At 66.6% G+C, this 23,586-nt stretch overlaps 5 protein-coding genes across 7 annotated transcripts; 3 read left to right on the top strand and 2 right to left on the bottom strand.

Annotated features, from left to right (window-relative positions):
• Positions 1-78: 78 nt before the first annotated feature.
• GRIPAP1 (GRIP1 associated protein 1) lies at positions 79-5,812 on the bottom strand. Its single transcript, XM_061342614.1, has 22 exons — positions 5,753-5,812; positions 5,421-5,487; positions 5,267-5,328; positions 5,151-5,177; positions 4,972-5,079; positions 4,649-4,781; positions 4,461-4,537; positions 4,339-4,374; positions 4,156-4,187; positions 4,013-4,060; positions 3,832-3,931; positions 3,500-3,592; positions 2,961-3,053; positions 2,812-2,874; positions 2,336-2,422; positions 2,168-2,224; positions 1,979-2,078; positions 1,581-1,690; positions 1,146-1,283; positions 973-1,066; positions 430-557; positions 79-356 (listed from the first exon to the last, which is right to left on the bottom strand). The coding sequence occupies exons 1-22, from the start codon at positions 5,792-5,794 to the stop codon at positions 285-287; spliced, it is 1,767 nt and encodes a 588-aa protein (XP_061198598.1). The 5' UTR covers positions 5,795-5,812; the 3' UTR covers positions 79-284.
• Positions 5,813-6,338: 526 nt separating this feature from the next.
• LOC133206545 (transcription factor E3-like) lies at positions 6,339-10,662 on the bottom strand. Its single transcript, XM_061342610.1, has 10 exons — positions 10,477-10,662; positions 9,940-10,092; positions 9,639-9,870; positions 9,232-9,417; positions 8,551-8,649; positions 8,245-8,344; positions 7,856-7,912; positions 7,691-7,766; positions 7,431-7,578; positions 6,339-7,099 (listed from the first exon to the last, which is right to left on the bottom strand). The coding sequence occupies exons 1-10, from the start codon at positions 10,587-10,589 to the stop codon at positions 6,758-6,760; spliced, it is 1,506 nt and encodes a 501-aa protein (XP_061198594.1). The 5' UTR covers positions 10,590-10,662; the 3' UTR covers positions 6,339-6,757.
• Positions 10,663-11,518: 856 nt separating this feature from the next.
• CCDC120 (coiled-coil domain containing 120) lies at positions 11,519-16,145 on the top strand. The gene is made up of 9 exons (XM_061342616.1): positions 11,519-11,592; positions 12,241-12,347; positions 12,603-12,707; positions 13,843-14,017; positions 14,213-14,254; positions 14,337-14,472; positions 14,561-14,668; positions 14,898-15,293; positions 15,890-16,145. The coding sequence occupies exons 1-9, from the start codon at positions 11,544-11,546 to the stop codon at positions 15,966-15,968; spliced, it is 1,197 nt and encodes a 398-aa protein (XP_061198600.1). The 5' UTR covers positions 11,519-11,543; the 3' UTR covers positions 15,969-16,145.
• An 818-nt stretch (positions 16,146-16,963) lies between these two features.
• On the top strand, positions 16,964-18,224 carry EBP (EBP cholestenol delta-isomerase). The gene is made up of 4 exons (XM_061342612.1): positions 16,964-17,341; positions 17,495-17,531; positions 17,613-17,743; positions 17,820-18,224. Exons 1-4 carry the CDS (start codon positions 17,047-17,049, stop codon positions 18,026-18,028), a joined length of 672 nt encoding a protein of 223 aa, XP_061198596.1. The 5' UTR covers positions 16,964-17,046; the 3' UTR covers positions 18,029-18,224.
• An 853-nt stretch (positions 18,225-19,077) lies between these two features.
• OTUD5 (OTU deubiquitinase 5) lies at positions 19,078-23,080 on the top strand. Of its 3 annotated transcripts, XM_061342605.1 has the most exons (9): positions 19,078-19,663; positions 19,835-19,928; positions 20,029-20,093; positions 20,383-20,539; positions 20,949-21,097; positions 21,495-21,680; positions 21,756-21,957; positions 22,239-22,352; positions 22,745-23,080. In XM_061342605.1, the coding sequence occupies exons 1-9, from the start codon at positions 19,094-19,096 to the stop codon at positions 22,861-22,863; spliced, it is 1,656 nt and encodes a 551-aa protein (XP_061198589.1). In that variant the 5' UTR covers positions 19,078-19,093; the 3' UTR covers positions 22,864-23,080. The 3 variants fall into 3 exon arrangements, with proteins under 3 accessions (XP_061198589.1, XP_061198588.1, XP_061198587.1); XM_061342604.1 differs by having other exon boundaries at positions 19,332-19,663; positions 19,838-19,928; positions 21,495-21,957; XM_061342603.1 differs by having other exon boundaries at positions 19,333-19,663; positions 21,495-21,957.
• Positions 23,081-23,586: the final 506 nt, after the last annotated feature.

Genomic DNA, 23,586 nt, shown 5'->3' on the forward strand with positions numbered 1-23,586 from the left:
GCACTCGTGACGTCATAGGAGGCGGGGCGCGACATGCACCACCCCACGTACACCCCACAAAGGCGATGACGCAAGAAGCAGCGGCTGAAGCGGGTTTATTGACGGGGGGGAAGAGGGGGGGACGCATGCGGGCCCCCGTCCCCTTAAAACGGCAACGCCACCGGCTGTGCCACACCTCCTTAAAGGGGCTACGTCCCGGTAAAGCGACAGCGCCCCCGACGGCCGGCCCGCGCCCACGGGGGGGGGATGGCTCGGGGCGAAGCCTGCAGCAGGGGCCCGGGTCCTCAGGGGGGCCCGGGGGCGGCCGCCCGCTCCTTTCTGAGCCGGGCCAGCTCCTGCGACAGCGCCTCCAGGTCCTGCGGGGGGGCGGAGTCAGAGGCCACAGCCCTTTCCCAAGCCACGCCCCCTCCGCGCCTCGGCCCCGCCCACCTGCCCGAGGTGCAGGTTCTTGGTGAGCTGCTCCTCCAGCATGTTCTGCAGCTTCTTGTTCATCTCCCGCAGCCCCTCCTCGCCCGGCCCCGCGCCCCGGCGGGCCGGCCCCGCGGGCCCTGCCGCCTCTGCGGGGCACAGGAGGCAGGCTCAGCCGCAGGACCAGGAGGAAGTGGGGATGGGGTGGGGACAAGGGGTTACAGGGGGATAGAAGGATGGGGGGCATAGGGAGATGAGAACACGGGGGTAGGGAGATAGGGAAATAAGAGCATAGGGGATAGGGACATAGGATGAAAGGAGAACGGGAGTGTAGTGAGATAGGGACATGGGGTGCAGGGAGATAGGGAGTAGAGGTGTAGAGGGATGCAGAGATGGGAAGACAGAGGGGTATGGACATGTGGATACAAGGGGATAGAGAGATGGGGATAACAGAATAGTGAGATAGGGAGATGGGAGCATAGCGGGATAGGGACATATATAGAGATATAGGAGCAGAAGAGGGTGGGAGCAGCAGAAGGGGGACACAGAGATCCCAAGGCTCACCCAGGCGGCTGTCACGCACGAAGCTTTGGATGATGGCGCTCTTGCGGCACAGATCCTCCGCCATGGAGGCGCTGCTCACCTCCAGGTGACGGACCTGGGGGGGGAGAAGGGCTCCATGACTCACACCCCCTGCCCGGTACCCCCCCAGCCCCTCCCATTTCTGCCCCCAGTACCTTCTCCTCCAGCAGCCAGCGCTCCTGCTGGCTCTGGGCCAGGCGCTGGAACAGCTCCGCCACCTCCGCAGGGGACAGGCCCCCCCCGCCGGGAACCCCCCCTCCACCGCTGCCCCCCCCAGGGCTGCCAGAGCCCGACTGCAGGGAAAAGGGGTCAGTGGGGGGGGTTGGGTGTTCTGGGGAGGCAGCACCCAAGGCAAGGCCACAGAGACCCCCCCCTCCCAAAACCACAGACCCCGCTGTCAGCCACCCACCACATGCAAAGGCACCCCCTAAAGCCACGCCCCTCCAAAGCCACGCCCCCGAATGGTCACCCCCTTCCAGAAGCCAGACCCCCAAGCCCACACCCCCCTTAAAGCCACGCCCACAATTCCCACCCACCCCACCACCACACACCCTCCAAAGCCACGCCCCCAAGCATCAGGCCCCGCCCACCTTCGTGCTACCGGGGGCGGAGCCATCGCGGCCCAGGGAGCTCAGGCTGCTGCTGTCCCCCCCCGGCCCCCGCCCCGGGGACCCCCCCTCCAGCCCCAAGTCCTCCAGCCCTGGGGACAAAGGAAACAGCGGTGTCCAGAGAGGCCACATCCCCCCCCACACACCACTCCTGCTCTGGGGCCACCAGAGCACTCAGGGGTGCAGACCCCCCACCACCCCCAGACTTGTCAGCCTCCCTCTACATTCAGCCATGGACCCCCCTGCACCAAATCACCTCCCACCCCATTGCAGTCCCTAACCTATGGATGCAGGACAGCATCTGCACGGGGGCTCCAGGCATCCAGGACCCCCCACCCACCCACAGCCCCCCCCCCCCCCGCACCCAGCACCCATCAGACCGGAGCGGGCACGGGTGGGTGCCAACAGCTCCTGCAGCCGCTCCTGCAGGCGGTCGGCGCGGCGCCGCTCCAGCTGCAGCTGCCGCTTCAGGTCCTTCAGCTGGGGACAAGGGGAAGGACACAGAGGGGTCAGGGCCCAGTGCAGGAGCCAGGGCTCTGGGTGCCCCCCACCCTTTGGGGGTCCCTCACCGCTGCGCTGCCCTTCTTCTCCAGAATGCGCTGCCCGTCCCGGACGTCCTTCAGCTCCTGGGGGGATAAAGAGGGTCGGGGGGGGGTTAGGGGGGCCCAGAGAGCGGTTAAGGGTGCTGCAAGGTCACTGGGGGGGTTTGGGGGTGGCTGGGGAGGGTTTAGGGGTACCTGGCGCAGCGCTTGGCCCTCGGCCTCCTGCAGCTCCCGCTGCCGCTCGGCATCCCCCAGTGCCACCTGCAGCTCCCCCACACGGCCCTGGGGATGGAGGGGGCCTCACTGTGAAACCTATAGGTTCTATAGAACTCTATAGGGCCATAGCAGAGAGGGTTGGGGCACTGGAACATCCCCATAGTGCTCCCTTAGACCTCTAGGTGCCATACAATACCCTACGACTGATACAAGTAGGGTATCACACACCCACCCTGCCCCACACACAACACATAACAGCACCTCCAGCTTTGAGACAGCCACATGGAGCCCCCTACACCCCTCTGTCCCCTACAGAACCCGAAGGACCTTCTGGAGCCATAGGGAGCCTGATGATCTCTGCAGCACCCCATGGTCACTGTAGTGATATAGGGGTGCCCACAGCTCTATAAGGGGACCCAGAGCCCCTCTGGGGGATCCCCTACAGCCCTTGTCACCTCCAGCTCAACGCGGTGCTGCTCGGCTGCTGCCTGCTCTTGCTCCCGCCGCTCGAGCTGCTCCTGTGGGGAGAGAGCAGTGGGGCCGGGACGGGCACCCGGAATGGGGGGGCAGAGGGAGCAGGGGGGCACTGGGGGGGGGCCCTGACCTGCATCTGCTGCCGCCGCCTCTCGCTCTCCCCCCAGGCAGCCTCAGCCTCGCTCAGGCGCTGCCGCAGCCCCTCCCGCTCCTCCGCACATGCCTGCAGCACACGTGTGTACATACGTGTACGTACATGTGCATTCGTGTACATACATATACGTACGTGTGCATTCGTGTACATACGTGTACGTACATGTGCATTCGTGTACATACATATACGTACGTGTGCATTCGTGTCCACATCTACATATGCATATACTTACGCATACATGTACACTTGCATATATACCTCTACCCATGTATAGATACATGTATATTCGTGTGCATAGCTCCACCTACGTATACATTCTGTATATTCGCATCCATATCTACACATACACATATGCACACATACATACGTACACGCATACACACACATGTACACACACGTGCAGCCATGGACGCACGGGCACCCAGTGTGTGCTCCAAACCAAGCCATAAAGACCCCAAACTACCCCCCAGGGACCCCAGATCTCCCACAGGGACCCCAAACCCCCCCAGCCCTACCTGGAGTTCGCTGTCGAGGGCATCACGCTGTGCCTGAGCCTCCTGCAGCTCCCGGGCCAGGGCTCCACTTCGCTCCCGCAGCCCCACCTCCTCCTGCCGCCCCACACAGCACTCAGTAGGGCCCTATAGGGCTTGGCAGAGCTGCCCAGAGCCGTATGGGGCTGTAGGAAGATGCTCCAGGCTGCCCTGGGACCACCAGCTATTATATAGGGCTGGAGACATCCTACAGATCCCCTATGGAGCTGGTCCAGAACCCCCTCTGCACACCCCAGGACCCCCTATACCACAGGGCAGCCACTGGAGCACCCCCAGCACCCACTGGGCGCCCCCACCTTGGTTGCGGCCTCCAGCTCCTGCTGCAGCCGCTGGATCCGGGTCTGGAGCTCCCGGAATTCCTCATCCCTTTGAGCCTGAAGCTTCTCCAGCTCCAGCCTGGGCGGGACAAAAAGGGGGGTCCAATCATTGGGGGGGGTCCCAGCGCCCCAAATAGGTCCCCCATTGAGATCCACTCACTGCTGATCCCTGAGCAATGTCTCCTTCTCCGCTTCCAACTGGAGTGAACTGGGAGGGAAAAGAGAGGGAAATAGGGAATGGAAGCAGGGGGGCCTGGGGGGAGCAGGGATGTGCCCCCAAGCAATGGGATCCCAGGATCTCACCTATTCTCTTGCTTCCGCAGCTTCTCCATCAGCTGGGAATGGGGATACAAGAATCACTGCTGGGGGGGAATCAGCCCCCTCAGCTCTCCCCCAAAAGAGTTTCCACCAATCCCTATGGGACACTGAACCCCCCCCAATCCCTACGGGACCCCCACAAACTCCCTGGGGGGCTGCAGCACTCACCTCGGCCACCTCTGCCTGCAGCTGGGCCACCTCTTCCTGCAAGAGACCCCCCCAGAGAGGTGTGTGTCCTGCAACAGAACCCCCATAAACCCCACAGACCCCCACAGCCTCCCCCAATGTACCTGGGGTGCTGGGGGGGAAGCATCAGTCCCAGTCCCCTCTTCAGGCGGTGGTGGCTCCTTGGGGGGGTTCAGGGGGGCTGCAAGGGGAGGGTCAGCCCCATAACCCCTCTATAGGGCCCCACAACCCCCCTTCCAAGTACTCCTTATGGCGGGGGGCAGCCCCAAACCCCCCCCAAGTGCCCCCTCACCATCTGTATGTGCCAAAGGGGCTCCATTGTCACCAGCAGCCCCATGCTGGGGAGGATCGGGGGGGGGGCCTGGGGCTCCCCCCTCCTGCAGCCGCCGGTTCTCCTGCTCCAGGCCCTCGATCTGTGCACAGAGCTGAGACCCCCCCGGGGTGAGGCCAAGGTGGGAGCCCCAAGGAGGTATGGGGGGGCTGTAGGGTGTATGGGGGGGCTATGGGTGTCTATGGGGGGTGACACTGGGAGGCATTTGGGACCCTAAGGTGGCACTGGGGGGCTCAGGGAGACATTAGGACGGGGTGGGGGGGGTACTGGGTGCCGGTCCCCACCTTAGCCAGCTCCCGCAGCAGAGTGCTGTTCTGCAGCCGGAAATCATCCTCCTGACTCTGCAGCTTCCCCTGCAGCATCCGTGTCTCGCCCAGCAGCGCTTCCACCTCCTGCGGGGCACAGCAGCACCCATAGGCACCCACAGGCACTCCCAGCACCCACTGACACCCCCAGCACCCACCTGCGCCTTCTTGCTCTTACTGAGGGCCTACGAGACAAACGGGGGGGGTCACACCGGGCCCGGACCGGTCCCACCGGGGCCGGTCGCCCCGAGGACCCGCCAGAGGCCGCTCTCACCTTGTTGGCCTTGGCCAGGTCCCGGTCCAGCGCCTGCACCCGCTGCCGCAGCGCCGACAGCTCTGAGTAGGGGGGGGGACACGGACACGAACGGGCCTTCAGCGGCACCGCCGGGACCCCCATCCCCTTCCGGTACCGCCCCCCCCCCCGGTACCGGCGCCGTTCTTCCGCAGCTCGTCCGAGAGGCGGTAGTTCTCACTCCGGAGCTGCAGCAGCTGCTCCTGGCGGAGACGGGACGGGACGGGCTGAGCGCCGGCGGCGGAACCCGAGCGCGACACGAACGAAGCCCGAGAGTGACCCAAACCGGACCCAAGAGGGACCCGAAGCGGACCCGAGCCGGACTAGAACCGGACCCCAGCGGGACCCCAGAGCGGCCCGAGCGGAACCCAAACCGGACCCGAACGGGACTCGAACCGGACCCGAGACCAGCCCGAGCGGAACCCGAACCGGAACCCGAACCGGACCCGAGAGCGGCCGAGGCTTCACCTGCATCCGCTGGAACTCCTCGTCCGACAGCGCCTGCGCCATCTTGGCGCGCGGGCGGCGCTGTCGGGGCGCGCCCCCACCCCTTCCGGCGGCGCGGAAATGGCGTCATGACGGTGCCATAGAGCTCGGGGTGGAGCGGGCATGGCTCATCACAACGAGGACTTCCGGGTGCTTGTAAAGCCCTTACAGCGCCACCCCGCGGGCTGCAGGGATCCGCAGAGCCCGTAAGGCGCTTATGGATGCTACAGATCTGCCTCTTTAGGGGTCACAGGGACACCACCCCACACCCCGGTTCTATAGGGGCCACACAGTCCCCCCCCGTATCACAGCCCCCAGGGACCCCAAACCGCCTCCAGCGAACCCCAAGCTCTACAGGCACCCCTACAGATTGCTCTATAGGGACCCCTCTGGATTTAGAGTCCATAGGACCCTACGAGCTCTACAGGAACCCCAACACGCACACACAGCGCCAGGAGACTCCTCGCTAACAAACGTTTATTTCCCACGGGACCGTTTCCGTACAAAACCGGAGGGGGGGCGGGGGGCAGCGGGGGGGCGGGGCCGGTGGGAGAGGGCGGGGCTTGTGTGAGTGCCAAAAGGGAGGGGAGGGGCGGGCCGTGACACTGAGGGCCCAGCCCTCAGGAGCCCGCTGACTGGCAGACAGCCAGAAAGGGGCGGGGCCAGACGGGGGTGGGGCCAAGGCTTCCCTGAGGGGCGGGGTTAAGGAGACACCTTAAAAGGGCCACACAGCGGGAGGACCGCCGCCAATGGGCGATGCCCGGTTGAGGTCCTCCAAGGTGGGCCCACCAATGGGGCGTCCTAAAAGGGCAAGACAGGGGCCACATCTTAAGGCCACCGCCAGCCTTAAGAAGGACTGGCCCGTTTTTTAAAAGCCTCATCACGGCACCCTGTGGGCCCTCCCTGAACCAGCCATCGGGGTGTTGTGGCCATGGTGGAATGGGGGCCTTAAAAGGGCCGCACCTGAAGGGCCTTAAAGGGCAGCGCTCAGGGCTCGTCCTCCATGCTGAGGCTGCTGCGGGGGCTGGAGGCGCGGGAGGGGCCCGGGGAGGCGAGGAGGGCGCCAGGGGGTCCGAGAGGGGACAGAGCCCCCCCCTCGTCCATGAGGATGTCATCGAAGGTCCCATCCGGCCCCCCCAGCCCCAGGGGCAGGCCCAGGCCGGGGGGCAGGTCCTCGGCCACCGCCAGGTCTAGGAGGCACTGGGGCGTGGGGGGGCCCCCGGGGGGAAAAGGGGGGCCCCCAGGGGCCTCCTCGCACCCCCCCTCGGCTGCCGGTGCCAGCGGAGGGATGAGGGGGAGCCCATGGAGCTGTGCCTGCAGCTCCAGCTCCTGGGGGGGCAGCAGGGTTAGAGAGACATGGGGTCCAAACCCCCTCATGGGCCCCAAAACCCCACCATGGGCCCCAAAATAGCCCTCAGACCCATAGATACCCCTAGATCCCAACCAGCCGTCCCAACAACCCTCCTATTCCCCGAACTCTGCTCCCCCTGACCCCATGTGCGCTCCCTTGCAGTGAGCTGACAGCTCCATAACAAGCCCAGAACCTCTCACTTCTGCCCATTCCAGCCCCATAGCCCCCCACGAATCTGTAGACTCCCATCCCAGCCTCACACACCCCCCAGTTTTCCCCTTCCCAGCCCCATAGAGCAACCCCACGGACCTGGACCCGGAGCTGGAGGCTCCGGTTCGCCTGCTCCAGGCGCTGCTGGTGCAATTCCAGCTCTCGGGAACGCTGCGTCTCCTTCTGTAGCTTCCGGATATAATCCACTGAGGCTTTCAGGATGGTGCCCTTGTTCCAGCGCATCTCCCTGTGGCATCGGGACGCTGCTGGGGCCACCATAGGGACCCTCCTACAACCCACATAGGGTCCTCAGTGCCCCCACCCCACTGGATCCATCAGGGAGGGGGATCCCCACTCACGGATCATTGGATTTTGGGATGAGGGTCCCCAGCTCCTTGATGCGGTCGTTGATGTTGAAGCGTCGGCGCCGCTCAACTGAGATAAAAGGGGAAGGTGTGAGACCCATATTATGCGTGTCCCCCCCTACCCAGACCCACAACCTCCCCCTCAGGCCTCCTGCTCACTCAGGTTGTGATTGTCCTTCTTCTGGCGCTCCTTCAGCAACGCCTTCGCCTCTGTTTCTGAAGGGGTTTGGGGTAGGATGTATAAGTGAAGCCCAACGCCTCCTGCCCCATAGGGGCCCCATTGCACCTCCCTGCCCCATGGGGACACTCTAGAGACCCCCCAAACTTTCTCTGCTGCACAGTGATCCCCAGGGCCTCCCCATACCCCACAGGGACACCCCTCTCAGTCACTTCCAGCCACAGAAGGGCCCCCACACACACCCAATAGAACCCTTGACCCCCTTCCCTGCCCCATAGCCCACACCCAGCCCCACACACCATAGTGACACCACCCCTCTAGGCCACATAAGGACCCCTCCACCCAGTAACCCCCTTAGGGTCCCCCATACCCGAAAGCTCGGCCTTGACACGGGGCAGCTCGGCCGGGCAGGAGCTGCTGCCGCCCTGGGGGGGGCTGAACACCTCCAGAAGGGGCGCAGGGGCCGGGAGCTACCGGGGGGGGCGTGGTCAGCAAGGTCACGCCCCAATAGACCACACCCCCCACCACCACCACGCCCGATGGGCGAGGCTATGACCCCCACCCACTGCGGCTGCAGCCAATGAGGCGTGTCGCCACGCCCCCCCCCCCCCCGGATGAAAAGGGGCGTGACTTGCACCAGGCCATGCCCTCAAAAGCCCTTAAAGCGGCCACACACCGTGCTAGGGAGCTGGAGGCCGCCCTCGGCGGGGCCGAAGCTGAGCAGCTCGTCATAGCTGGACTCGAGGCTGATGATCTCATCGATGACATCATCGATCTGCAGAGCGGGAGGGACAAAACTGCAGATCTGCCCCCAGGGTCGGGGGGGATCCTGGCCGCCAGGGTGGTGTTTGCAGCTGATGTCGGGGGGGGGGGGCTGCATGACATCACAGCCACCCTGTGTGACGTCACAGCCCTCCATGTGACAGCACAGCCACCCTGTGTGACGTCACAGCCCTCCATGTGACAGCACAGCCACCCTGTGTGACGTCACAGCCCTCCATGTGACAGCACAGCCACCCTGTGTGACGTCACAGCCCTCCATGTGACAGCACAGCCACCCTGTGTGACGTCACAGCCCTCCATGTGACAGCACAGCCACCCTGTGTGACGTCACAGCCCTCCATGTGACAGCACAGCCACCCTGTGTGACATCACAGCCCTCCATGTGACAGCACAGCCACCCTGTGTGACGTCACAGCCCTCCATGTGACAGCACAGCCACCCTGTGTGATGTCACAGCCCTCCATGTGACAGCACAGCCCTCCCATGTGACAACACACCCACCCCATATAACGTTGAAGCTTTCTGCATTACCTTATGGCCCCCCCCCCGTCACAGCCCCCCCCCCGTTCCTCACCTCCTTCTCAAAGCCGGGCCCAATGTGCAGCAGGGTGAGGGGGCTGTGGGGCGCGGGGGGGGCCGGGGGGGGCCCGGGGGGGCTGGGGGGCCCTCGGCCCAGTGCAGAGGTGAGGTACTGCCGGACCTGCTGCCGCTGCGCCGCCCGCAGGTGGTACCGGGTCGGGTTCTCCAGGTGGGTCTGGACCTGGGGGGCACGGGGGGGGGGGGGTTAAGGGATCCCCTTACCCCAGCCCCCCACATCCCTCTGCCCCAGAGCCTTCCATATCCCCTATGCAGAGGCCCCCCCATATCCCCCTGCTCCACAGACCTTCCCATATCCCCCTGCCCGTCCCGCCCCCCCATTTCCCTCCGCAGCTCATGCTTCCACCTCCCCCCATGTCCCCTTATGGGAGGAGGGGGTCTCACCTTGAGCACCTCAGGGGGCACATGGGGGGGTGCCCGCGGCTGGGGGGGCCCCCCCACGGCGATGGCGGGGGAAGGCCCGGGGGCTGGGGAGGGGCCGGGGGGGGGGTCCCTTCGCTCCCGTTGCTCCTGCTCCTGCGCCTGTGCCCGCATCAGCTGCTGCCGTAGCAGCACCCGTGACGAGGGGGGGGCCGCGGGGGGAGCAGCCATGGCAGCTGAGGGGGCCGGGCCTGGGCTGCAATAGTGGGGGGTTAATGGGGGTGCATAGAGGGGATGGGGGGGTTACGGGGGGGGTCACAGGTACCTGTGGGGCAGGGGCTGGCTCTTGAGGCAATAGAAGGTGCTGGGGGAGTCTCCAGAGGGGGGGTCCGCGGGGGGGTCGCTTGGGGGGTCTCCCCCCGGGGGGTCCCACTCGATGTCAGCCACAATCCCTGACTCAGGCAGCACCGAGCTCAGGCTGTGGGGCAGCAGGAACCAGAGGGAGCACGGGCGGCTCTGAATGCCCCATAGATCCCCTTGAGACACCGGAGACCCCCTGAGACCCCATAGACACCCACACAACCCCCTGACCACCCACAGAGCCCCATAGAGCCCCTGAACCCCCCCAGCCCCCGAGTCTCCACAGACCCCCAGCAGCCCCACAGCTTCCCGCAGTTCCAGAGTCCCTGAGCCCCCTATAGACCCCCACAGCCCCCCTTGGCACCCCACGGACCCCCCATATGGGGGCCCCATAGCCCCCCACACACTCCTTGACCACCCAATGGCCCCACAGCCCCCATCAGTCCCCCCTTAACCCCCCGTAAGCTCCCTCCAGCCCCGCCATGGGGCAGCCCCCCCTCACCTGAGCAGCCGGAGGGTGTCGGGGGCGCTGGGCCCCTCCAGCAGCACATAAACCGTGGGGCGCCCGGGGGGCGGCGGGGCGGCGGGGGTCCCTTCGGTCGCCCCACGGGACATCGCCGCCCCCCGCGCCCCACGGCGCCGCTCAGCAGCTCCCTATGGGGCCGGGGGATCGGGACGGGACACACGCTATGGGGCTGAAAGAGCTGCGGGGGGAGTCCCTATGGTGCTGGGGGAGCCTATGGGGCAGGACGGGCAGCGAATCGCTGTGGGCCTTGGGGGGGCTGCGGAGCGAGAGGGGTCTCTATGGGGCCGGGGGGGGCTCTATGGGGCTCTATGGGGCAGGGAGGGGTCTCTATGGGCTCCGTTGCCCCACTCCGGCTCTCAGGGGCTGGGGCCGGAAGCGCCGAAGGGAGCGGGGAGGGGGCAGCGGGCAGGAAGTGACATCACGGGGCGGGGGGTGCCGCAGGGGGGACCCCGACACCCGCCCGCGCCCCGCGCAGGCCTGAGCGGAACCGGGGCCGCCGCGACAGCAGCGCCCGAGCCCCGGGGGCAGCGGGGCCCCCCCCGGCACCGGGACCTCCACAGCACCGGGACCCCCCCGGAGGTGAGGTGAGGACGGGGCGCCCCGGGGCAGTGTGGGAAACGGGGACCCCCCCCTTGTTATGGGGCCGGGGGGGAGCCGCGGGCCTGCGGCAGTGGGGGGCACCCGGAAGCCCTTTGAGGGGGGGGCTCCATTCATTGGTCCCTCGGGGGGGGGGGGGGGAGGCCCTTTGGGGGGGTCCCGGCAATGGGTCCTTCTGGGGGAGGACCCCGAGGGCTTTCAATGGGGGGAGACCCGGCCTTGGGTCAATATGGGGGGAACCGGAAGCCGTTTGTGAGGGGGCCCCGGCTCCTTTGTGGGGGGGCATCCCAGGGGCCTTTTTGGGGTCATTGAGGGGCGCTGGGGGCGGGGGAGGGGCCAGAGGCGGAAGTGGAGGAAAAGGAGCAGGGACATGGTGCTGACCCCTGACCCCCGAACTCTGACCCCTGCAGCAGCACGGGGGCGGGGGCCCCAGACCCCCCCATGGGATGGAGCTGAGGGGTCACATCCTGCCCCCCGGCACCCACAGCCCCACAGGTACGTGACCTCTGACCCCTGGTGTCTCGTGGTGACCCCGAGTGCCCTTGACCCCTGGTTGCTTGTGGGGACCCTGACCTGTGGTCATCGTGACCCCTGCCCCTGGTGCCCCTTGATCTCTGACCTGACACCATGGCCCTGACCTGTGTTCCGGTTACCCATGGTGACCCTTGACCCCTGCACCGGTGCTACTTGTCCTCGTACCTCTGACCCCGGTGCCCATGCTGGTACCTGCACCACTGCTGATGCGGTGTCCCGGTGCTGGTCTCAGTGCCGGTGCTGATGCGGTGTCACGGTACTGGTGCTATCCCGGTGCCGGTGTTGTCCCAGTGCCGGTGCTGTGGCAGTGCCCTGGTGCCGGTGCTGTCCCGGTGCCGGTGCTGGTGCTGTGGCAGTGTCCCGGTGCCGGTGCTCTCCCAGTGCCGGTGCTGTGGTAGTGTCCTGGTGCCGATGCTGGTGCTGTGGCAGTGTGCCGGTGCTGTCCCGGTGCTCTCCCAGTGCCGGTGCTGTGGCAGTGTCCTGGTGCCGGTGCTGTCCCGGTGCCAGTCCCAGTGCCGGTGCTGTGGCAGTGTCCTGGTGCTGGTGCTGTCCCAGTGCCGGTGCTGTGGCAGTGTCCCGGTGCCGATGCTGATGCTGGTCCCGGTGCAGGCCCTGTCGCAGGGCGGCTGCAGGAGCTGCGGGAGCGGCAGCGGGGGCTGCGCCAGGCACTGGGGTTGCGCCTGCGGGAGCTGCGGCGCCTCTGCCTGCAGGAGGCCGTGAGTGACCCCCCCGGGACCCCCGCATTGCCCCCCCCTTGCACTCCATCCGCTCCGCATCAGCCCCACGTCACCCCCCATTGCACCCCTCACCCCCCCCAGCTTCCTGACAGCCCCCATCCCCTCCCAGTCCCCCCCCAAGTTCCCTCCCAGCCCCTCCTCATTGGCACCTTCCTGTCCCACCGTCCCCTCCTGACCCCCCCCAATGAGCCCCCCCCTTCCCTTCCCACCCCCCATGGCCCCCCCTGTGCACAGGAGCTGACGGGGAAGCTTCCCCCCGAGTACCCGCTGGAGCCTGGGGAGCGGCCGCAGGCCCCCCCCCCCCGCCGCCGGGCCCTCCCCCGGGGCCCCCTCCCTGAGGTAAGTGAGGGTTCAATGGGGGGAGAGGGGGGAAGGCCAAACTGTGCCCCCCCACTGCGGGGGACGCGTCTTGGCTCCCACAGGTTCCTGTCCCACTCTGTCCCGATCCTTTGGTGGCCCCATCCCTCTCTCGCACTGTCTTTGTCTCCTGGTGTTCCTGACCCTATCCCTGGCACAATCCTCATCCCTGTCCCATGCTGACCTTGTCCCTCTTGCTGCCCTGTCCCCATCCCACACTGTCCCTGTCTGTGCTGGTGTTCCTGTTGTGTCTTTGTCCCACGCTGTTCTTTCCCCTTGGTATCAATATCCCTGTCACTGTTTATGGTCCCTACCCCACGTTGCCCCTGTCCCTATCCTCTGATATTCCTGTTTTCTGATGTCCGTGTCCCTGACCTTATCCCTTGCTGCCCCTGTCCCCGCTATCCCTGTGCTGTCCTTGTCCTTTGGTGTTGTGTCTGTGCCATGGTGTTCGTACGCTGTGCTCACTGTGTCCCCATTGCTGTCCCTGTCCTTTGCCGTGTCTGTGCCATGGTGTCCCTGCCCTCTGCTCACTGTGTCCCCATTGCTGTCCCTGTCCTTTGCCGTGTCTGTGCCATGGTGTCCCTGCCCTCTGCTCACTGTGTCCCCATTGCTGTCCCTGTCCTTTGCCGTGTCTGTGCCATGGTGTCCCTGCCCTCTGCTCACTGTGTCCCCATTGCTGTCCCTGTCCTTTGCCGTGTCTGTGCCATGGTGTCCCTGCCCTCTGCTCACTGTGTCCCCATTGCTGTCCCTGTCCTTTGCCGTGTCTGTGCCATGGTGTCCCTGCCCTCTGCTCACTGTGTCCCCATTGCTGTCCCTGTCCTTTGCCGTGTCTGTGCCATGGTGTCCCTGCCCTCTGCTCACTGTGTCCCCATTGCTGTCCCTGTCCTTTGCCGTGTCTGTGCCATGGTGTCCCTGCCCTCTGCTCACTGTGTCCCCATTGCTGTCCCTGTCCTTTGCCGTGTCTGTGCCATGGTGTCCCTGCCCTCTGCTCACTGTGTCCCCATTGCTGTCCCTGTCCTTTGCCGTGTCTGTGCCATGGTGTCCCCATTGCTGCCCCTGTCCCCATCCCACCCCGTGTCCCGGGGTACCCCTGCTCCTGTCCCCGTCCCCGCAGGCGCCGCGCTCGGCCCGCCGGGAGGTGGCGCTGCAGGTGCAGGTGGTGGAGGCCGCGCGGCGCTTGGCGGCGGCCCCGGGGCTCGCCCCCGAGCAGCGCCGGCGGCGGCAGCGGCTGCAGGCGGAGGCGGCGCAGAGGCTGCGGCAGCTCCGGGCGCAGCTGGGACCCGGCAACGGTGCGGGGGGACCGGGGAGGGAGGGAGCAGCTGGGGGGGTGCCCATAGAACCAGAGGGGGACATGGGGGGCTCCAGACCCATGGAGAGGAGCTGGGGGTACCCAAAGCACAGGGCAGGGGGCACAGAGTATTGGGGGGGGGTAAGTTTCGGAGGGTCTCCATTGACACTGATTCCCCCCTCTTCAACCTCCCCAGATGAGAACGGGTCCCTCTGTGAGCTGCCCATGCTGGAGAATGGTGAGTGATGGACTGGGGGCATGGGGCAATTGTAGCCTCTCTGGGGGCCTGCCTGTGTCTCACCGCTGTCCCCTCTCCCCAGGGGCCCTGCCCACCCCAAAGCCCGCCCCAGTGGCCCCCAGCCGCCCCTCACCACCCCGAGCCAGTCCCGGCAGCCCCGAGCGCCGGCTCCCCTGGGCCCCCGATGGGCGCCGCAGCTCCCTCGCCAGCCCCGCCAGGTACGTGTGTGCCCCCCCCATAGAACCCCACAGAACCCATTGCGGGGTCCCCATCGCCCCACTGATGCGACGCTGTGCCCCCACGCAGCCCAGCACGGACCCTGCCTCGCAGCGCATCCAGCTTCGAGGGCCGCAGCGTCCCGGCCACCCCGGTGCTGGCACGGAGCCCCTGCGCCCGCGGGCACCCACTGTGCCGGTGGGTGCCCCTGGGTAGCGAGGATAGGTCATGGGGGGGGCTATGGGGCAATTGGGGGGTTATGGGGTAATTTGGGGGGTCTGTGGGGCAATTTAAGGGGTCTGTAGAGTAATTTAGGAGAGCTATAGGATAATTTAAGAGCTCTCCGGGGCCATATGGGGCATCTATGGGGCACTTGTGTAAGGGGGAGGGTCCGGGGGTGTCTCTCACTGTCGTGTTGCTTCCCCAGCCCTGAGGCCCCTGGGCTGCCCCCCCGGCCCTGGTCAGGCAGCCAGGACTCGCAGCTGGGGGGGCCCCCAGCGCCACCCCCCCCTGCCCAGGCGCCCCGCACCCGCCGCAGCAACAGCTCCGAGGCCTTGATTGACTGGGGGGGCAGCGGGGGGGGAGCCCCCCACCCCGACAGTGCCGCCCCCCCCCAACCCGTGCCCCCCACCTCGGCAGAGCAGCGCCGCAGCCAGAAGTGGTTGGCGCTGGAGGGGCTGCGGGACTGGTACCTGCGGCACACGGGGACCCCCCCCCGCCTGATGCCCCCCCCCGGCCCGGCGTGGGCCCCCCCACGCCGCAGAGACCCCCCCCCTCCCGGCCTTCCCCACTCGCTCAGCTACGCCGGGGCCCTGGCGCCCAGGTACGGCCACCCCCGTGGGTACCGGGCCCCCCTGTTCTAAGGGGGGGGTGATTTGGGGACCCCTCCCACCCATAGCAGGGAGGGGGGAATAGGTGTTGGGGACCCATTGGGTGCCCCCTCCTCCGTCCTTTGGGGGTGTCTATTGGGTGCCCCCCCCATCGGGGCTGTCCAAGGTGAATTGGGCCCCGTTTTTGGGGGTGGCATCAATAGCGCCTGGTTGTCCTCCACTTGCTCCCCCCAGCCCCATCCTGAATGTCCCCAAACTGGGGACTCCTCAAACCACTTCAAACAACCCCTATGGCCCCCCCATCACTACCCCAGACCCGACCCTCCCCCAGACCAACCCATTTCAGGGGTCCCTGCCCCATTCCCCAACCCTCCTCCATTGTCCCTTTCTGGGGGGGTCTCTCATGCCCCCCCCCTTTCTTCTCTGTGCTGAGCTCTTGGGTTCTGGGGCCGGTCCCTGTCCCTGGGTGGGGGGGGATGCGGAGGGGTCCGGGGCTATTTCAGGGGGGCTAATTCCTGTTTTTCTTCTCTTCTTTTCCCTCTTTTTTCCTCCTTTTTATTTTACTTTTTCTGTGTCCCCCCCCCCCCAGGGCATCAGGGGACCCCCCCCCTGTGCCCGCCCCCCCTCCACCCCCCCCGGACCCACAGCCCCCTGGCACCCTGGTGTGACCCCCTCCCCTTTGACCCGCTCCATGACCCCCCCCAACCCTGGCCCCCCCCCGGCTGCTCCTGGCGAGCAGCCGCTTTGGGGGGCCCCCATCGCATGCCCCCCCCTCCACGGGAGCAGGGACTGGCTGGGGTCGGGGGGCACAGATGGGTTCAATACAAGGGACCTGCTGCCATTCATTGACCTGCCTGGCTCCTTCTTCAGGGGGGTTCTCCCTGCTTGTGTGGTCCCATGTGGATCCTATACCTTCCTATGGGCAGGGGGGGCAAAGGGGTTCTCTTACATCCTATGCACCTTCGGAACGGGGTTCGGTCACTTACACAGTGTCGGCTGGATGTACAGGGCACCTATGGCCCCTTGGGGGGTATATGCACCCCTGAAGGCATCTGTATGTGCCCCAGCTCTCTCTCTGTGTCGCTGGTGGGAGTTCTATGTGGGCCCTCTTATATCCTTGCAGGGCAGGCCCATGCAGCTCCTGTACAGCCAAGGGGAGGTCTATAGGGCCCATGGGAGGGAGCCTATAGACTCCAATGGGGGGCCGCAGGGCCCTATAGAGCGGGCAGCGGCCAGGTCCTATAGAGAGCATGGGGAGAGCCTCTATGGACATAAGCCCCGCCCCCGGAGCGAAGCCCACGCCTCCCCGCTGAACCCCTCCCCTAAACTAAGCACCGCCCTATCACCAATCCCACTCCTCCCCCTGGCCCCACATCTCCCCAGCAGAGGGGTTAGCCAATCAGAGGGCAGAGGCCGCGGGCGGTGCTCGCCGCTATTGGCCAGGCCGGCTGCAGCGAGCTGCCATTGGCTGGGGGCGGTGCGGGCGCGGCGGAGGGAGCGGAGCGCAGCGGGTCTGGCGGAGAGCGGCGCGGAGCGGCTGAGGTGAGGGCGGGAGCACGCGTGAGTCGGGGCCGCGGCGTGGGGGCCACTGGAGCGGCGCTGGAGGGACCGGGCCGGTGCTGGGGCCAGTGGGGGCGTGCGGGGAGAAGACCGGGCCGGTGCTGGGCGGTGCGGTGCCGGTTCCCGCTCCCACACCCGACTTCCGCCTTCCCTTCCCAGCGCACCGGTGACCGGCGCGGTGTTGCCATGACGACAACGACGGCGCACCCCTATTGGCCACGCTCGCTGCCGTTGCCGGGTTACGTCGCCGCTGAGCTCCCTGGATGGCAGTGCGCGGGCTTGGTGGGCGTGGCCGCGGCGGGGCTGCTGGCGCTTGGTTGGCTGCTGGGCGGGGCGAGGGGCGGGGCTTCTCGGAGCCTCGCCCACCGCCTGGCGCTGGGCTGGTTCCTCATGTGCACCGGGATCCATGGAGTGCTCGAGGGGTTCTTCAGCTTCCGGCACCGGGACCTGCCCCGCACCACCGGGCTGCTGGCCGACGTCTGTGAGCACCGGGACGGGGCACGGCAATGGGGGGGGATCCGGGGCTGGGTGCCCTTTGGGGGGATCAATGTATGGGTATGGGGTTCCCTGGCCATGGGATGGGGTTGGGGGTCCTGGAGGGGTGTGGGACGCACTAACCCCACACTGCCCGCAGGGAAGGAGTATGCCAAAGCTGACAGCCGGTACATGACGTGAGTAGGGGCAGGGGCTGGGTGGGGAGGGGGTGTCCGTGGGGGCCGGCTCATCCTGCTCTGTCTGTTCCCTCCTTCCAGGAGCGATGACTTCACGGTTGCCATGGAGACAGTGACAGCCTGGGCCTGGGGACCCCTCAGCTTCCTCACCTTCCTCGCCCTCCTGCGCCGCCACCCGGCCCGCTACATCCTGCAGCTCCTTGTCTCCCTTGGTACGCCCAGGACCACCCCCCCCATGTCCCAAGAGCCACCCTCCTATCCCCAACCGCGTCTCCCTCCCACACACAGGGCAGCTCTATGGCGACGTGCTGTACTTTGCCACGGAGGCGCTGGCTGGCTGGAGCCACAGTGATCCCCGGCCCTTCTACTTCTGGGGCTACTTCGTGGGACTGAACGGGGTGTGGGTGCTGGTGCCCTGTGCCCTCCTGGCCGACTCCTGCCGCCACCTCGCTGCTGCGCAGAGAGCCCTCGACCGGCCCCGTCACAAGAGCCACTGAGCATGGCTGCCAAAGGGTCCCCTCTACAACACCTGGGTGCCAGATCCCCCCCCCATGGGGCAGCACTGGGGGATGGGGTGTTGGCATCCTCCAGGGACTTCAGGGGTGTCCTGTGGCTTGTGTTGGGCCCCCCATGAGCTCAGGGATGTGGGGCCAGACCCCTGGGTCCCCCCTGGGGGGCTCCCCCAATAATTGCGGCTGTGCGATGGGTGTTAATAAAGGAACTGAGATTGGAGCCCCGGGTCTCTGCAGAGAGGTGTGGTGGGACCGGGGGCGTGGCCTGATGGAGACTGACATTTGATTGGGCGGAGCCAGTGGAGAGGGCGTGTCCTTCGGCTCTGGCGCTCCTCAGCCAGTGGGAAATTAGGTCGCCTGATGTGGCCAATGGGAGGGTTAACCCTCCCTCAGACCAATCGGCGTTGGGAGCTTCACACTAATCCCACCTATCACTAGTGTGTTGAAATTGGTGGCGCGGCAGCCAATGAGAGCCTGCTCTGCCCTCGAGTCCCGCCTTCCCCCCGTTGCCCAATCAGCGTTAGCTCCACCGGCGGCACCGCCCAATCAGCACCCTGTCCTTCACCAACTCCCGCCTCCGCAGGGAGCCAACCGTCGCCCGTCCTCTCCCTTAAGCCACGCCTCTTATTCCGCAGGCCAATCAGAGCCCGCTCTCGTTGACCCCCCCTCCACCTCCCAGAGCTCCACCCAATCAGCACTCACTCCCTCCCCTCCTCGTCCCTCCCCCTCTGCTCCCCTAACCCAATCCTCACGCAGCCGCGCCGTCTCCAGGGCAACGCCTGTCCCGCCTCTTTCCCCCTCCGCTCTCCTCTCCATTCTCCAGTCGGGCGGGACTTCCTCCCCGGCTTCCAACCAATGAGAACGCGGTGGTGGCGGCTTCAGCCAATGGGAGCCCGAACGGCGGGCGAGGCGGAAGCGCGGCGCGGGGTCAGAGGGCGTCGCTGTTGATGTTGACACGGGCCCGGTGGCGGCTGCGCCCCGCGCCCCGACCGCTCCGCGCGCGCCGCCGCCCCGGGGGGGTCCGAGCCCCCCCCCCATGCGCGCCCCGCCATGACGATCCTCCCGAAGAAGAAGCCGGTTCCTGCGCCCGACGGAGACGCTGATTCGGGCCCGGACGCCGGCCCCGAGCGCGGTGCGGACGGAGGCCCCGAGCGCGGCCCCGGCGGCGTTGGCGAGCCCGGAGGCCCTGGCGGGGTGGGGGGGCCGCGGCCCCGGGCCTCGCCGCCCCCGCCGCTGCGGGGCTGGGCCGGGCTTCCCGCCGCCGGATCCCCCCCTCCCGCCGGCCCCGGAGGCCCCGTTGGAGGCGGCCCCGGCCCTGGGGATGGCCCCGCGGCGCTGCTCGGGTTGGACGCGGCCGCGCTGGGGCTGCCCGAGCCCCGCGGGCCCGGCGGCGGCGGCGGAGGAGGCGGCCCCGGGCACAGCAAGAGGCGGCGGCGAGGAGGGGCCGGCCCCAGCGCGGGGCCTGGCGGAGGAGGCCCCGGCTGCGGCGGCCCCGTGGGGCTGGCGCTGGGCTTGGGCCCCGGTGGCAGCCCCGGTCCCGACGAGGCGGGAGGCGGTTACAACAGCGAAGACGAGTACGAGGCCGGGAGGGTGGAGCTGGACCCGGCCACGGCCGAGCAGGTGCGGGGGGCACCGGGGGGGGGCTGAAGGGGTCGGGGACAGCAGGGGGTGATTGGGGCTCCCCAGGGTCCATGTGCCTCCCTCCTCCCCATCCTCGTCATGCATTGAAGGCTTCCCTGTGCCCCCGGGGGGTCCGTGGTGCCCCGGCACCGAGCCCGGCTCTGTCTCCAGCAGGAGCACCGGTTCGAGAAGGCACTACGGGAGAAGAAAGGCTTCATCATCAAGCGCATGAAGGAGGATGGAGCCTGCTTGTTCCGGGCCGTGGGTGAGCCCCGCGCCCCCCGTCCCCATGCGTTCCCTCTCCTCCTTTTGCACCCTGCTGCTGTGGGCAGCAGCTGATGCCGCCCCCTTTGTGCCCCCATCAGCCGATCAGGTCTACGGAGACCAGGACATGCACGAGGTGGTGCGCAAGCACTGCATGGACTATCTGGTGAGGGGCTCTTGAGTGTGTGAGGATATACTGGGGAGAACAGGAAGGGATTGAGGGGTACTGGGGGGCACTGGGATGGTGCAGGGAGCACCGGGAGGCAGTTGGGCTGCTCTGCTCCCTTCCTCTTTAGTGCTTCCCAATGTCCCTGATGGCCCCAGGGCTCCCCCACTGGCTCAGGATAACCTCATGCTCCACACCACCCCCTCCCAGTGTCCCTTTGCCGCCATGGGGCTGCCCCACAAGTCCCTTGCTGTTCCCTGACCCTCCCCGTGTCCTCCCTTTTGGGTAGATGAAGAACGCCGACTACTTCTCCAACTACGTGACAGAGGATTTCACCACCTACATCAATCGCAAGCGCAAGAGCACGTGCCATGGTAACCACATTGAGATGCAGGCCATGGCCGAGATGTACAACCGCCCCGTCGAGGTCTACCAGTACGGCACTGGTGCGTCTGCCCCACGGGGCCCTGCGGACAGTGGGCACCGGGGTCCATGAGGAGCTGGGAGGGTGCTCCTGGGCTTCTCCAGGGTGGCCTTGGGGTGTCCTGGGGGTCCCAAGGTGCTTTATGAATAGATGGAGTGAGGATGGGGGGGCCGGGGGGCTTCCTGGGGTGTCTCTGTGGTCCTCAAGGTATAACGGGGGGAACTTGTGGGGTCATAGGGAGATGCAGTGTTCTCGTGTGGCCCCAATGGGGCTTATGTGGGGTCCCCAGGGTGCTGCTAGAGGGGCCTCAGGTGATTGGGGATGGCCCTACTGCTAGGGAGTGGGCCCCACAGGCCAAGGGGTCCCCAAGGGTGGTGTGGGGGTGCCCCTGTGCGGCTGGGGTGTCCATGTGCTGATGGGGTGCCCCACAGAGCCCATCAACACCTTCCACGGGATTCAGCACAACGAGGACGAGCCCATCCGGGTCAGTTACCACCGCAACATCCACTACAACTCCGTCGTCAACCCCAACAAGGCCACCATTGGCGTGGGGCTGGGGCTGCCCTCCTTCAAACCAGGGGTCAGTGGAGCCGGGGGAACTGGGACCTCGGTGTGATGGGGTGGGGGGGTCTCCTCCTTCAAGCCAGGGATCACCCAGGCCCCCCATTGCCATGGGGCAGGGGTGCTCTATGGGTCCTGCGGCCCCCCCCCCCCCCGTGTGGGTGTGGCCGCGTGGAACCGGCCTTATTTGGTGGGGGGCAGGGTGTCAAATGGGCGTGGTCTAAACGTGTGGGCGTGGTCAATCAGGGCCCCACCCCTGCACCTGCATGGAGGGAGTGACTAGGCCATATGCAAAGGGGGTGTGGTTTAGTTTGATGGTGCGCGCAAGGGGGCTTAAGGCTGTAGAGCGTGCATGGGGTGGAGCTGGGGGCGTGGCCTCTGCCAGGAGGCGTGCCCCATCGTGGCCCCGCCCCCAGCTGGCAGAGCAGTCCCTGATGAAGAGCGCCATCAAGACCTCGGAGGAGTCGTGGATCGAGCAGCAGATGCTGGAGGACAAGAAGCGGGCAACGGACTGGGAGGCCACCAACGAGGCCATCGAGGAGCAAGTGGCCCGCGAGTCCTACCTGCAGTGGCTGCGCGACCAGGAGAAGCAGGCGCGCCAGGTGGGTGTCCCTGCTAGCCCCCCATGCGCCCCCATCACTGCATGGGAGGTCTCATGCGTGCCCGTGTCCCCGCAGCCCCGCAAGGCCAGCGCCACGTGCAGCTCGGCCACGGCAGCGGCCGCCAGCGGCCTGGAGGAGTGGAGCGGGCGCTCGCCCCGGCCGCGCAGCGCAGCCCCATCGCCTGAGCACCCCGGTCTGCACCCCGAGGCGCCCGGCCCCAAGCCCCCTTCACCCGGAGCACCCCCTGCTGGCAAACCCCCATCGCCCTGTGCCCCAGGTGGGTCTCAAAGCCGGCACTCTAGGGTGCTGTGGGGTCCTGGGGGACTCAAACTGGGTGCTAAGAGGTGCTAGGGAGCCCAACGTGGGTACTGTGGGGTGCTGGTGGACTCAAACTGGGTGCTAGAATGTGTTGGGGGGCTCAAATTTGGTGCTGAGCTCTGCTAGGCAGCCTAAACTGGGTGCTCGGCATCTCAAACTGGGACCTCACCAGGGGGTGCTGGGGCTCTATGGGGTGGGGGTCCTGGGGCTGGTGTCTGACCCTTTCTCCCCATGCTCCAGGGACCAGCAGCCAGCTGGGGGCGGGGGGGGGCAGGGCCACCCCCCCGCTGGTGTCCCTGTATCCCGCGCTGGAATGCCGCGCCATTATGCAGCAGATGTCCCCCACTGCCTTCGGTGAGCTGGGGGCACCCAAACTGGGGGGGAAGTTGCAGTTACAGGGCAGTAGATGTTCTTACTGGGAGGTGCTTTAGGCTTAGGGGTGTCTAGAGATTTCTTTACTGGGGTACATCTCACTTTGTGGGGGTTGTGGTTTGGGGGTGGTCAAAGTGTGCTTTTGGGGGTTCAACTGTGGATTTTTGCAGGGGGAGAAACTCTTTTTAGGTGGGGATTTACCCTCATTTGCTGCACTTTGGAGAGCGGGAAGATGCCTCAGAGCCTCTTTTTTCACTTTGGGGGTACCAAGCTCTGCCCCCCCCCTCCCATTACCACTCTGGGGACAATGCCCGGGGGGGGGGGGTCGTGCTGTGTGTGTGTCCCCCATAGTAACCTATATACACCCCCCCCAGGCCTCAACGACTGGGAGGACGACGAGATCCTGGCGTCAGTACTTGCTGTATCCCAGCAGGAGTACCTGGAGACCATGAAGACCTCCCGCCACAGAGACCCCCCCACCGACAAGAGTTGATATTGAACCCCCGGACTGCATCCCCAACCCCCCTGCCCCCCCCCCAAGGGACCTCTAGGTGGGGGGGAGGCGTTTTACTGTGGGGGGGTCACACAGACAACAACCTCCCCCCCCCTTTCCACCAGGGAGGGGGACACAGCGCTGGACGCCGCGGGATGAGCCTTGGCTCTGCTGAAGTGGGGGGGACGGAAGTCGCCCCCCCATATTAGAGCTGGAAGGAAGGTGGGGGGATGGAATGGGGTGGGGGGAGTCCTATTGGTTTAGGGTCTCCCCTTTCTTTCCCAATGGGCTTTTGCTGTGGGGGGGGGGGTCCCCATCTCTGTCCCCCCCCCGCCTCCTCCCAGAGCATCCCGTGCTCCCCCCCCAGCCCCAGGGGAGGGGGAGGCTGTGGGGATAGGGGTGCTGCTCCCCCTCCCCCATTGCGCCCTGTTATTAAACTGATGCCCAGCAGCCCCCCCGACCCTGTCTCTGCCTCTTCCCCAGCGCGCGGGGGGGGTGGGTTGGGGGGGTGTCCAGGGGCTTGGGGGGAGTCGGTGCTGGCTCCTTCCAGCCCCTTTGCGGGGTGCTTCCATAGGGGTGATGCCCTTTACCCCCCGGGGTGTTTTGGGCCTCCTCACCCCCTTCTTTTGCCTTGGGGCTAGCCTTGGGGTGTCCCACTCCCATCGGGTGTTTACGGCGCCATTGCCATGGTTACACGTCGCGCTCTGATTGTGTCATGGCGGC

Source organism: Neopsephotus bourkii, unplaced genomic scaffold (genome assembly GCF_033783945.1).
Source record: "Neopsephotus bourkii isolate Nb327-2 ecotype Australia unplaced genomic scaffold, CSIRO-AGI_Nbou_v1 NB_1807, whole genome shotgun sequence".
Lineage (NCBI taxonomy): Eukaryota > Metazoa > Chordata > Aves > Psittaciformes > Psittacidae > Neopsephotus > Neopsephotus bourkii.